The sequence below is a fragment of the Callithrix jacchus genome, chromosome 3, assembly GCF_049354715.1.
Source record: "Callithrix jacchus isolate 240 chromosome 3, calJac240_pri, whole genome shotgun sequence".
NCBI classification, from domain to species: Eukaryota; Metazoa; Chordata; class Mammalia; order Primates; family Cebidae; genus Callithrix; species Callithrix jacchus.
The window spans coordinates 78,825,515-78,838,394 of record NC_133504.1 but is presented as its reverse complement, the minus strand read 5'-3'; the positions used below and the strand labels follow the sequence as shown (position 1 = coordinate 78,838,394).

The 12,880-nt window shown below is 35.0% G+C and overlaps 1 protein-coding gene and 1 pseudogene across 4 annotated transcripts in view; one reads left to right on the top strand and one right to left on the bottom strand.

Moving 5' to 3' along the window:
* Positions 1-12,880, top strand: part of METTL14 (methyltransferase 14, N6-adenosine-methyltransferase non-catalytic subunit) — a 25,244-nt gene extending 12,364 nt beyond the window's left edge. For all 3 annotated transcript variants that reach the window (XM_008992775.5, XM_002745471.7, XM_035293053.3), the window contains exons 7-11: positions 529-670; positions 3,550-3,642; positions 7,291-7,407; positions 8,930-9,140; positions 12,247-12,880. In XM_008992775.5, coding sequence (XP_008991023.1) covers positions 529-670; positions 3,550-3,642; positions 7,291-7,407; positions 8,930-9,140; positions 12,247-12,551 — 868 coding nt within the window. In that variant the 3' untranslated portion in view covers positions 12,552-12,880. The remainder of the gene's footprint in view (positions 1-528; positions 671-3,549; positions 3,643-7,290; positions 7,408-8,929; positions 9,141-12,246) is intronic.
* On the bottom strand, positions 6,382-7,132 carry LOC103791897 (calcipressin-2 pseudogene; annotated as a pseudogene). Its single transcript, XR_013533303.1, has 2 exons — positions 7,127-7,132; positions 6,382-7,041 (listed from the first exon to the last, which is right to left on the bottom strand). The product of XR_013533303.1 is annotated as a calcipressin-2 pseudogene (transcript).

The following is a 12,880-nucleotide window of genomic DNA, read 5'->3' as shown; positions in this document are numbered from 1 at the left end:
ATTAGGTAGCATGAAAAGACTCAATATAAACATTTTTGCTAATGAAAAAACTAATAAAAGAAAATTATGTGAAAACCGTGTTTTAGGGGGAAGAATTTAAAGCTTACAGAGAAACGGATTTTCTAACCCGACTAAACTATTGAGAAAAAAACAATGTGATATTCCTTAGAAAATTCAGATGAGAATGGAAATGGGTTCAGAGACACATCTGAGTATATGGATTTTTAATATTGACAGAAGAATATTTCTGGATGTACATGGGGAATAATATGACTTTTACTATGTAGTTTACTTATGTTCATATACTAAGACCATTTGTAGATGGTTTAAGTCTATACTGAAGAAAAAAAAGACCCTCAATAAAAACGATTTTAGTAATTAGCTTATTGATTACTTTGTAAATAATGTTTAGTAATAATGTTTAGTGATATCTAAGACATTTTTTTCATTACCTTCTGAAAGGTACTTGAAAATCTTATTTAAAAAAGCTTATTAAAAAAACATATTTTTTATGCTTTAATCAAATAGGTACTTACAAGCAGATATAGAAGCCTTTGACATCAGAGAACTAACACCTAAATTTGATGTGATTCTTCTGGAACCCCCTTTAGAAGAGTATTACAGAGAAACGGGCATCACTGCTAATGAAAAATGCTGGACTTGGGATGATGTATGATGAAACTTTCTATATTGTAATGAATTTTTTATTTTCAAATGAATATATGTTTATTTGATCAGAAAGCGAGATAATAAATATCCCTACTTTTGTAGGGATTATAAATATAGATTTATAGTGTAAATTATAGCTGAAGGTCCAAGATACATTGACCAATATTACAGTTTCTTTAATATGATTCTTCTTTATGAGGCAAAAATTGAGCAGATAGTAAGTGAATAGGCTATAGAAGACTTAGAATTTTAGTCTTAGAGCCCTTGGCTATGTAGCTAGAAAAGTTTAAAAACACACAGAATGATTCATAATTCATTCTGCATTTGATTAGTTTCAGCAAACATTAGAATTTGGTTTTATTTATATATATATACACACACACACACATGATTTCTACTGTTTAAATGACTTACAGTACAGTAAAGTATGGATAAAGAGGATATATGGACACATAATTAGAATTTTGTTGGTTAAGTGATGGAGTCCTGCATAAGATGATACGAGAACAACTGACCAAGCCTAGATAGATGGGACATATGAACATAGAGGAGGTGGTGACACCTGAACAATATAAATATATGAGTTGGATTACCCAAGAAAGATGTGGGATGGAGGTTACAAGCAGAAAGAACAACAAGAACAGAAGGGATGGAGGCAAATGACTATCTCTTAGGGGGAGGACTGTATGTAAGTTGATATTGTTGGAACACAGATTGGGACTATGTTGAGGTGATGTGTCAGGAGTCTGAACTTTTATTCTGAACACATTAATAAGTCTTTGAAGTGTTTTAACCAGTTTAGTAAAAAGGTCAGATTGGTGTTTGGAAGCTAGGCTAGAGTCTGGGAAAGAATTCTGGAAAAAGGGGAGCAATTAGAAGACTCTTTTGTACAGTAACCTACTGCTGCAATGAAGAGACCCTGAATTAGGGTAATAGTAGGAATGGAAAGAAGGTGATAAATTCAGTAATATTTAGGAGATAGATTTGGTGAGACTGAGTGATTGGGATGAGGGGAAGAGTTAAGGATAACTAAGGGTTTCTATCTTGGGGTAGGTGGATTAAATTTTCACCAACTAAGAGTGGGTTTCAGAAGATGAGCAGGATTAGAGAGATTAAATAATATTGAATAAGTTGATCTCTAGGTATATGTGAGACATTCAAATGGAAGAGGTAACAGGAATATGAAACTCAAAGGACAGACAGATCTGGTTTCAAAATATGTATTTTAGAAGATTATCACATAAAATCCATGCAAATAGATGAGTTTATCCTGGGATCATGTCTCAGGATAAAAAGGTGGACTGACAGTAAAGCCTGGGAAAACATTTGCATTTAAGGACCACGTATAAAAGAAGTGCAAAAATGAGTTGTTCAGTGATGAATGAAGAGAACCTGGAGAGTATGAATGTCAAGAGAATAGTGAGTTTCAAGGAGAGTGTAGTCAGGAGTATCCTTCACTGAAACTGGAAGACATGTTTCTTAGGAAACTGATTGGAATCCTTGCATGTCCCTTTCTGAGTTAATGGTAGTTACTACTCTGAATGTCTTTTTGTCCAAGATTTACCTCTAATTCATCTTCCTTGAAGCTTTTCCTATTAGCTTTAATACTCCTAGCACTTTTATTTACATTTGTATGGCTCTTATGATGTAAGTTTTTCCCCTTCCTTGTTTAAAGTGTTACCTGTGTTTATTGTTGAAAAAAATCAGAAAAGTGCACGGAATATGGTATTTCTAACACTTAAGATTAAAGACTTAATGCTCTTGGTATTTAGTGCAGAGAAGTTTTCCAGGTAGGTGTAAATTTACATTCTTTTCAGTAGTGTTTAACAATGTCTAGTTAACTATATCCTCATTAAAGTTGAATATTAATATTAAAAACCATTTTTTTGTCAGTTCGATCAAAGAAAAGAAAATTTAAACAATGAATCTAATTATATCATTGATTAATAATTAGGCAGAACTTTGTTTTCTCTAGCCAGTTCATGAAGTTTCAGCAATGAAGGTATAACCTTCAATTATATATGATAAACTAATACAGTTTTTGAAATAAATTCTATTTTATATTCAGATTTTTTATTTTAGCTTAATTTCACTGTTCACCGGTTCTGGCTGGCATATTGTAAAATTTGGCCCCAGAGCTCTTTAACTTTTATGAGATACTGTCCTAAAGAAAGTGCCATTAGATAATGTAATAAACAAAATATAAATAAGAAAAGTGTTTGGGTTTCACAGGTGTTCTTTTTCATGTTAGAGAGTCAGTAGTGGTCATTGTGTTTTACTTAAGAACGCAAGCACCTAATTAAAAGCACTTAGCTTTTAGAATTAGTGTCAAAAGAGAGTAATTAATTTTTTTTGGCATTTCAGACAAAGTAGTAATCATCAGAAAATAATGTATATTGATTTATTGAGAAGTTCTGTAGACACTGTATATCATAGTCCTCCCCAAAACATTTACTGTTAATATTTTAATTTTGTTCCTAACTTTGGGTTCAGTTAAGCTCTTCATTCTTTTTCGGTAAATGGTAAAACATTGCTGGAGAATCTCTCTCAAGCTCTATCTTAAAAGATTCCGTAGTTCTATAGGTATGATTTCCTGTAAGCTCTTTCCATATAAAAGCAAGTGTATATATAGAGTGCAATTTTGCTATCATGTGTGCACAAATGTGTATGTTGTTTATATATAATGTAACAAAACAACAATAGAACAAGTAATTTTAAGGATACCTTCTTTTTTTTTCTGTTATAGTTCCTAATGGAAACTAATACACTGAAAGAACACATCTGCTGAGTAACCTGATAAATCTCAATTGTTGTTCTTTTGGATTTAGGATGGATGGGAAACAAAATACTTTTATGCAATATTCTTTTGATTTCTTACAGATTATGAAGTTAGAAATTGATGAGATTGCAGCACCTCGATCGTTTATTTTTCTCTGGTGTGGTTCCGGGGAGGGGTTGGACCTTGGAAGAGTGGTAAGATGGTGCTTTTATAAAGTGAATTTTTACATTAATGAGAAAAAAAAAAGTAACAGTATTTTGCATAGGAAGTTTGAAAATTGATGTTATTTTGTCCTTTGTTTCTTGAATAATTCTAAAATAGTGAGAAAATAATGTCCAGAAAAGAATGTAAGAAATGCAATACTTGTAAGTCAGTTAACCAGCACTAGGTACTCACTGAACCTAGTGTAGTCAGTTGAATGAATGTGTAGCTCTTTCAAAAGATACTTTATTGCAAGTGTAGGAAGAGAACAGCTTAAAGAGTTGAAACTCCAAATTATACCTCAAAAATGAGCTGCTTTGGTATTATTTACTATTCTTTATAAGTAGCTAAAAAGTATTCTAACTAGCATTGGCTCCTGATATCCAAATAGAAGTCACATAAAATTGGAAAAGTAACACAGCATATGGAAGACATGAATGAATGAATGAATGAGAAAGATATAACACCTGAACTTATTTTAAGATTCTGATATTTAATTGTATTTTAGAGCTTTTTTATTTATTTATTTTTTTTATTGGAGTTTTTTCTCTTTTTTTTGAGACAAGGTCCAACTCTGTTCCCCAGGCTGGAGTACAGTGTGGCAAACATGGCTTACCGCAGCCTCAGTCAACCTCCTGGGCTCATGCAGTTTTCCCATCTCAGCCTCCTAGTAGCTGGGACCACAGGCACAACACTACCCCTGGTTAGTTTTTTCAGTATTTGCAGAGATGAGGTCTTGTTATGTTGCCCAGGCTGTCCTCAAACTCCTGGGCTTAAGGGATCCTCCCACCTCAGCCTCCCAAAGTGCTGGGATTACAGGCATGAGCCACCACACCCGGCCCTGATTGGAGTATTTTGCCAAAAGGAACAAAATAATATTTATATATGCTGTTTTAAACAAGAATAATGACAGTATTATGACTATGTATCAGGAATCTTAATTTTGCTCTCAATTCAGCTGCTATGCAAAAAGGTACTTACTGCTGAGGGTCCCAGTTTTGTCATGTTTTGTTGGTTGACACTTTCCATTTTTATGACATATTACTTCTTACGCTCCAAATGATTTCATTTAATCATTCCAATTTGGGGAGGTATTCATTTAACAGTTGAAAAATTTAAGTAGGATTATATGAGATAACAAGTACAATTATACGGAAATAAGATTGTGCCCCAATTCTGAAGTTCCACAATTACTTTATATTCTTTACATAAATAGTAAGGCTGTTGGGTAATACCATTGCTTCTATCATTTACCAACTACAAGATAGACTATAATTGTATTTCAGTTGGGTGTCTCCTTTTTTTTGGTAGTGGCTCTTCATGATGCTATGGAAAAGTTAGAAACAAATGTTTTCATAGGTATATTGGTATTCACTTTGCCTTAACTTTAATATCTGACTTCGATCTTTCCTTGCATTCCCCAAATTAGATTGAAAATGATTAGGAGGTTTTTTATACTTTTTTTTTTTTTGAGACAGAGTCTTGCTCTGTTGCCCATGCTAGAGTGCGATCCTGGCTCACTACAAAACTCTGCCTCCCAGTTGAAGCAGTTCTGCCTCAGCCTCCTCAGTAGCCATCTGGGAGATTTTTATCTTATTTGCTTATGCAGCAGTTTATCATACTGGTGAAAGTTTAGCGAAAAACTATTTAAAAAAATAATTTAGCATGAGAAATACTCATGAGCTTTTGATAAATTAGTGAATTAGGGCATGTAGAATTTAGGTCATAGTGATATTAATGACACTTGGTGCAAAATAAATATTTAGTAACAGGAACAGATATTGGTCTTGATTATGGAGATTTTAAAATAAAATTCTACTGGGCACAGTGGCTCATGTCTATCATCCAGCACTTTGGGAGATTGAGGCGGGCAGATCACTTGAGGCTAGGAGTTCAAGACCCTCAGCCTGGCCAACATGGTGAAACCCTATCTCTACTAAAAATACCAAAATTAGCAAGGAATGTTGGCTTGTGGTCCCAGCCACTTGGGAAGCTGAGGCATGAGAATTGCTTGAACCTGGGAGGTGGAGGTTGCAGTGAGCCAAGATTATACCACTGAACTCCAGCCTTGGTGACAGAGTCAGACTCTGTCTTAAACAAAAAATAAAATTTTAAATTTTATTTTGAGATTTTATCTTACATTGCCCAATAAGTATTTCTGAAAAGTAAATGTTTCCCACTCTACTGCATCTTTTTATGTACTGATCGTCATACTAGCAATACAGTACTTATTTATTTTTCCCTCCTTTACTCTTAATCTTAAGTTGATAGGGGTAGGGACTGTATCTTATTCATAGCTTTATTCCCAGCAGCTAGCCAGCAATGGCATATGGTAGGCTTTCGAATGTCACTGTGAGCAGTCATTTAGCTGGTATTTGTTTCATGTTCATGTATAACAGATTCTAGGAGATTAAGATTCACATCTTTATTTTCTAGATTATATAGAGATGAAAGTACAGTTTTATCCAACAAAGAGCTAAACTTAACAATTTTAAGTCTGAACATTTTTACAGTTGTATTAAATATAGAAATACACTTTTATAAGACTCATTTGATGTTTGCATTTAGAAAATTTTCAGCAGTGTATAGCTTTGTCAGAGAATAGAATATTGAGGTGGCAGGAATCAAATTGTCTTTTGAACTATTTTGTGGTTACAGAAGGTCTGAGTGTCTGCTTACAATTTAAAACCCAGTATCCATTAATGACAAGAGGATGAGGAATTGGGATTTTTTTTTTTTTAATTTAAAGGCATTTTTTTTTTTTTTTGACAAACAACATGGGAGAAAAAGCATGATAAAGAGGAGACGGCTATTATCATCGAGACAGAGCCGGTAGCTCAGTTGGACATGGAGGGTGGCAGGCCAGGACGCCGAGTCTGGATGATTTTTGGCTTTGGGGAAGTCTTTGGGTCCTCTTCTTCCTCTATGTCACTGTCGCACATGTGCACGACGACACTTGGGGTGGACTCAGTCCCTGCATGGAGCTCATACTTCTCTCCTGGTCCTAGTTTGGCCGCAGCATAGAGGAGGTCGTAGTTGAGGACGGGAGTGGCATTGATGGGCTGCCAGCCGACAGGTGGGGAGGAAGGGAGCGATATGAGAAATTGTTTGGCAGGCTGGGGTGGAGCCAAGTGCAGTTTGTCTCCATCTGTCTCTGGAGTCTGAACCTGTGCAAAGTAGAGTTTTAATTTTTTCCCTCTGAATTGGGTTTCATGAAGCTCTATCCTAGCTCGGGCTGCAGATTTAGGATTGCTGAAGTTTATGCGGACACGTCTGAAACTCTTAAATAGCTGGAACGTCACACAGTCATCATAAGTCCAGAAGAGGCCCTCAAATTTTTCCTTCTGACTACACTTGGTCTCCCTTGGAATTGGGATATTATGTAATCCTTTCTGTGTTTTGATATTTAACTATATATGTGACATTGATATCCAAAAGGTAAATATGTATCCTATATATGGCTGTATATTTAAAGACTGGCATTTCTTCCTATACTCTACACTAAGACAAAATTACCTTGAAACCTTGGAATTTAGTGTCTGAAACCTCTAGAAAGTTTTTTTTTTAATGCTGTTGGTTATTGTAAGTATTGTTTATTTCTTTAAGTTAAGGATTTCTGTTTAAAATTCTTTCTTTTCTAGTGTTTACGAAAATGGGGTTACAGAAGATGTGAAGATATTTGTTGGATTAAAACCAATAAAAATAATCCTGGGAAGACTAAGACTTTAGATCCAAAGGCTGTCTTTCAGAGAACAAAGGTATTGCCTTTACTGATTTGTTTTTTTAAATTTTCATGATTTTCTCTTAAGCTTTTCCAAATCACTGTATGTTGTTTAATTAACTTTGTGAAAAGGTCCTTTTCTTAGACTTGTAAAGACAGCATTGAGCATTACATGAATACATCCAAGTTAGGTTTTAAATGATGTATTCACCATCTTAGATCTCCCACCATGCTAGAAAGGGGAGTATGTATGTATTCCTCTATGTCCTAAATGCCAGTTTCTAAGTTAAATAAAGGCTTTTGATCCTCCTTTCCCACAGAATTTTTCTTTATCTAGGCTCAGAAAGAAAAGATAGCAGCAAGACTCTAGCTGGCCAGCTTAGAAACATATTTCTCTCTTCTTCTTTTTCCCTGAGAACTTCTGCTTCATGTGACTCTGCCCTGCTAGTATCAGGCTTTAAAAGTTTTTATTCTTCACTTTTGAGGGAGCGAGTGGTAGGAGGATCTTTCTTATTTAGTCTTTTTTGGACTGGAATCATGCCTAGGTAATGAAGCCTCCATAAAATCCTAAGACAGGGTTGGAGAGCTTCTGTGTTGGTGAACCTGTGGAGTTTCTGGGAAGGTCGTCTGCTTGGAGAGGGCACAACAGCTCCATGACCCGTGCCCCATACCTTTCAATGTGTATCTCTTCCATTTGGCTGTTTCGAATTGTGTCCTTTTATAACAAATAGGCCATAATAAGTAAAGAGCTTTTTTGAATTCTGTGAGCTGTTCTAGCAAATGATCTAACCTGAGAAAGAGGTCATGGGAACCTCTGATTTATAGCTGGTTGCTCAGAAGCACAGGTGACAATCTGGACTTGTGATTGGTATCTGAAGGTGGGGCAGTCGTGTGGAGTCTGCACTAAGTAGGTAGATAGTGTCAGAATTGAATTGAATTATAGTATTGGTGGAGAAGTGGAGAATTGCTTGGTATGGGAAAAACCCACACATCTGGGATCAGAAATGAAGTGTTCTGAAAATACTGAGTGTTGTAAGTGAGAGCGTAGAAAAGAGTTTGTTTTTCTTATTTACATGGCAGTCTTTCCTCATCCAGAAATCCAGGTTCTCCTGTTGGTTTTTTGCCCATATAACTGTATCCCACCAGGAATGTTAGCTCGCTTCTGTAATCCCAGCACTTTGGGAGGCCAAGGTGGGTAGATCACTTGAGCCCAGGAGTTTGAGACCAGCCTGGGTAACATGGCAAGACCCTGTCTTTATAAAAAATTTAAAAATTAGCCAGGTGTGATGGCATGTTCTGGTGATCCCAGCTATTCAGGAGGCTGAGGTGGGAGGATTGCTTGAGCCCAGGAGGTCAAGGCTACAGAGCTGAGATCGTGCCACTGAACTTCAGCCTGGATGACAGAACAAGATCCTGTCTTAAAAAAAAAAGAGAAAGAACTATATCCCAAAGATTTGGAGAAATGAGGATTGTTTTAGAATTGAGGATATCAGAAATGTAAAATGTTTTGGAATGATTGTTGATTAAAAGAGATTAATTGGTCTGCTCTTGTTATTTAGGAACACTGCCTCATGGGGATCAAAGGAACAGTGAAGCGTAGCACAGACGGGGACTTCATTCATGCTAATGTTGACATTGACTTAATTATCACAGAAGAACCTGAAATTGGCAACATAGAAAAACCTGTAGAAATTTTTCATATAATTGAGCATTTTTGTCTTGGTAGAAGACGCCTTCATCTATTTGGAAGAGATAGTACAATTCGACCAGGTAGGATCTCAGTTAAAACAAAAACTTTATGATTCTTTGGATTATGCATTTCAAGAAATAGGACATGGTACTGTGTAAAATAAAGTTCTTATGTGTTTGATTCATTTCTTGCTGTACTTAAAATATGAACAGTTTTAGGTATACAGCAAAATCAAGAGGAAGGCACAGAAACTTTCTATCTACCCTCTGCCCCGACACACGCATAACCTCCCCAGTTATCAGTATCTCCCACTAGAGTGGTACATTTGTTCCAAATGATGAACCTACATTGACAGTTCATAATCACCCAAAGTCCACAGTTTATATTAGGATTCACTTTTGGTGTGATAATTCTGTGGGTTTAGACAAATGTATAAGGACATGTATCCACCATTATAGGACCATACTCAGTAGTTTCACTGCCCTAACAATCTTCTGTGCTCCACTTATTCATCCCTCCCACAACCCTTGACAACCACTTATCTTTTTACTGTCTCCATAATTTGCCTTTTTCAGAATGTTATATAGTTGGAATTGTATACTATGTAGCCTTTTTAGATTTGCTTCTTTTATTTGGCAATTGGCATTTAAGATTTCTCTATGCCTTTTTATGGTTGGATAGGTCATTTTTTAGTGCTGAATAATATTCCATTGGATGTACCACAGTTTATATATCCATTTACCTAATGAAGGACATCTTCCAAAGTTTTGGCAATTATGAATAAGCAGCCATGGATATCTGTGTGCAGGCTTTTGTGTGGTCATAAGTTTTCAGTTCCTTTAGGTAAATACCAAGGAGCACAAATGCTGGATTGTATAAGAATATCTTTAATTTTGTAAGAAACTGCCAAGACTATCTTCTGAAGTGCCTGTACCATTTTGCATTTCTACCTGCAGTGAGAGTTCCTTTTGCTCCATATCCTCACCAGCATTTGGTGTTGTCAGTGATCAGGATTTTGGCAATTTTAGTGTGTGTGTAGTGGTATCACATTGTTGTTTTAATTTGCATTTTTTCTGATGACATATGATGTAGAACATCTTTTCATATGCTTATTGGCTATCTGTATGTCTTCCTTGGTGACATGTCTTTTAAGGTCTTTGGGCCATTTTTAATTTGGCTGTTTGTTTTCTTATTGTTGAGGTTTAAGGGTTATTTGTATATTTTGGAGAATAGTAGTACTTTATCAGATTTGTTTTCTGCAAATATTTTCTCTTAGTTCGTGACTGTCTATCTTTCTATCTGAAGTATTTTCACGTTGATATTCAGCTTTTTTGTATTATGGTATTATATTGCGAGCTCTAAATTTCTCTAAGCACAGCTTTATTGCATTCCAAAAGTTAGGCATGTAGTGTTTTATTATCTTTTATTTCAAGTATTTTTTTCAAATTTTCATTGTGATTGCATATTTAATCTATTGGTTATTCAGTATTATGTTGCTTAAGTTATTTTGTTACTGCTTTTGGGCTATATTGTGGTCAAATAACATATATTGTAAGGTTCACTTCTTTGTAATTTGTTGGGATTTGCTTTATGACTCAGTTTTAATAAATATTCTAAGTCTATTGAAAAGAATGTGTACTCTGTTTTTGTTGTGGTTGTGGTATTAACTGTATGCTATGTAGATCACAAATATCTTACACTGATACTTTTAAAGTACTTGTTATTTGACAAAGGTCTGTTGAAATCTGTTATGGTTATGGATTTGTGGTTTCTTTGTTTAGTTGTCAGTTTTTATTTATATCTAATAGAGGCTCTGTTGTTAGGTGCATAGAAAAGGTGGAATTTTTATGCCTTCCTGGTAGATTGGTCTCCTTAATGCTATGAAATGTCCTTTATCCAGTGTTTTTGACCTTAAATTCTACTTCCCCTGATAGTATAGCTATTACAACTTTCTTAGGTTTGTGTTTGCGTGGCATATGATTTCCAGCCTTGTACTTTCAGTGTTTCTGTTGTTAGGTATAAGATGTATCTCTTGCAAATAAACACACAGTTGCTTTTTCATCCAGTTTATCTTTATCTTTTAATTGGACATTTAGTCAATCTATATGTAATGTAATTCCTGACATTTTTGGGCATAGATGACCATCTTCCTGTTTGCTTTATATTGGTACCACCTGTTCTGTTTCTTTTTCTCTCATTTCTTTTGGATTAATTACTCTTTTATCATTTCATTGTTATGTATTCTTTTGTTGTTCTTACGTTGATTATCTTGGAAACTGCAGCATGGATCCTTGAATTATTAAATTCTAAATTAAAATAGTATAGATTTTTAAAGAGTGAGAATACTATGGCTTAATCTTTAGAATTTCCTTAATTTTTTAAGCCAATTTTTTCCTCAATATGCATATAGATCATACGTTTATTATTTTATACACAGTATATATATATATATGGCTATGTAATGAAATTTGAGTTGTTTAGACTTCCTCTGCAAATATACATGAACATGTTGTTTGGAAGTTCTATGGATGACTTTATTCTCTTATAAAAGTAAAATATTTTTTGGCAGCAGAGCTTGTGGTAAGCAATTATTTACCCTTCACTGAGTTAAGAGAAAATAATGTCTCTAAAATTTCAACTGAAGGAGTGTGTTTGTTCAGGAAGCATAAGTGTCCATATATATTACATATCAAGAATATGGCTATCATGTTTTAGTAAATAAAGAACAGATTTTTCTCTTCCTTTTATTAACCTGTCCTGCACAAATATAGCTCCTGAATCTGAGAATAATCTCAGTGGCAACTGCTGTTTAAGGAAACAGAAAACTTAAGAAAAAACAAAACTATTAGAAGAATAAAAGCAAATATCAGATGGTAATCTCTTAATAATTGAAAAGTTAATGTAACATTTAGGAAAGTTTCGAATAATTATTTTTTTACATAATACTTTTCAATCCCTGTGCATACAAATTTTATTGTATTTTATTTATTTACTAAAACAAGATATATACCTGTGAAATCTTTAAAATATGACCACAATTCAGTGCCATTCTGTAAGAGATCAATATTGGATGAATGATGGGAACATCTTTAAGAATGCATTGGGGATTGAACTAGGGTCTAATGAATTAATAAGAGAAGAGAGAATTGCAAATAAAAAGGATAATCTTTTTTTCCTCCATTTTAGGCTGGCTCACAGTTGGACCAACGCTTACAAATAGCAACTACAATGCGGAAACATATGCATCCTATTTCAGTGCTCCTAATTCCTACTTGACTGGTTGTACAGAAGAAATTGAGAGACTTCGACCAAAATCACCTCCTCCCAAATCTAAATCTGACCGAGGAGGTGGAGCTCCCCGAGGTGGAGGAAGAGGTGGAACTTCCACTGGCCGTGGACGAGAAAGAAATCGATCTAACTTCCGAGGAGAAAGAGGTGGCTTTAGAGGGGGCCGTGGTGGAGCACACAGAGGTGGCTTCCCACCTCGGTAATTGTTGAAGACATTGATCCTGTTCATGCTCCTCTAACCTTTATTGTAGTTAAATTTCAAGTGGGAGACTTAACTTTAGAATGCACTTGCAGCTTGCACTTTGCTTTAATTTCTCTGAGCTGCAGATATGTCTTAGCCAACCTGGCTTGTAGTTATCAGACACACTGTACAGTATTTTTCAGGATAAATGAATGATCCTGGCTTTTGTTATGTGCATGAACAGAATGGAACGACTCAAGTAGCTTCATCTTTGGAGACTGAATTTATTCTGATAGAGTTCAACTAATTACAAAGGATTTTGCTAATTTTTGGAAATAAACAATGGAAAAA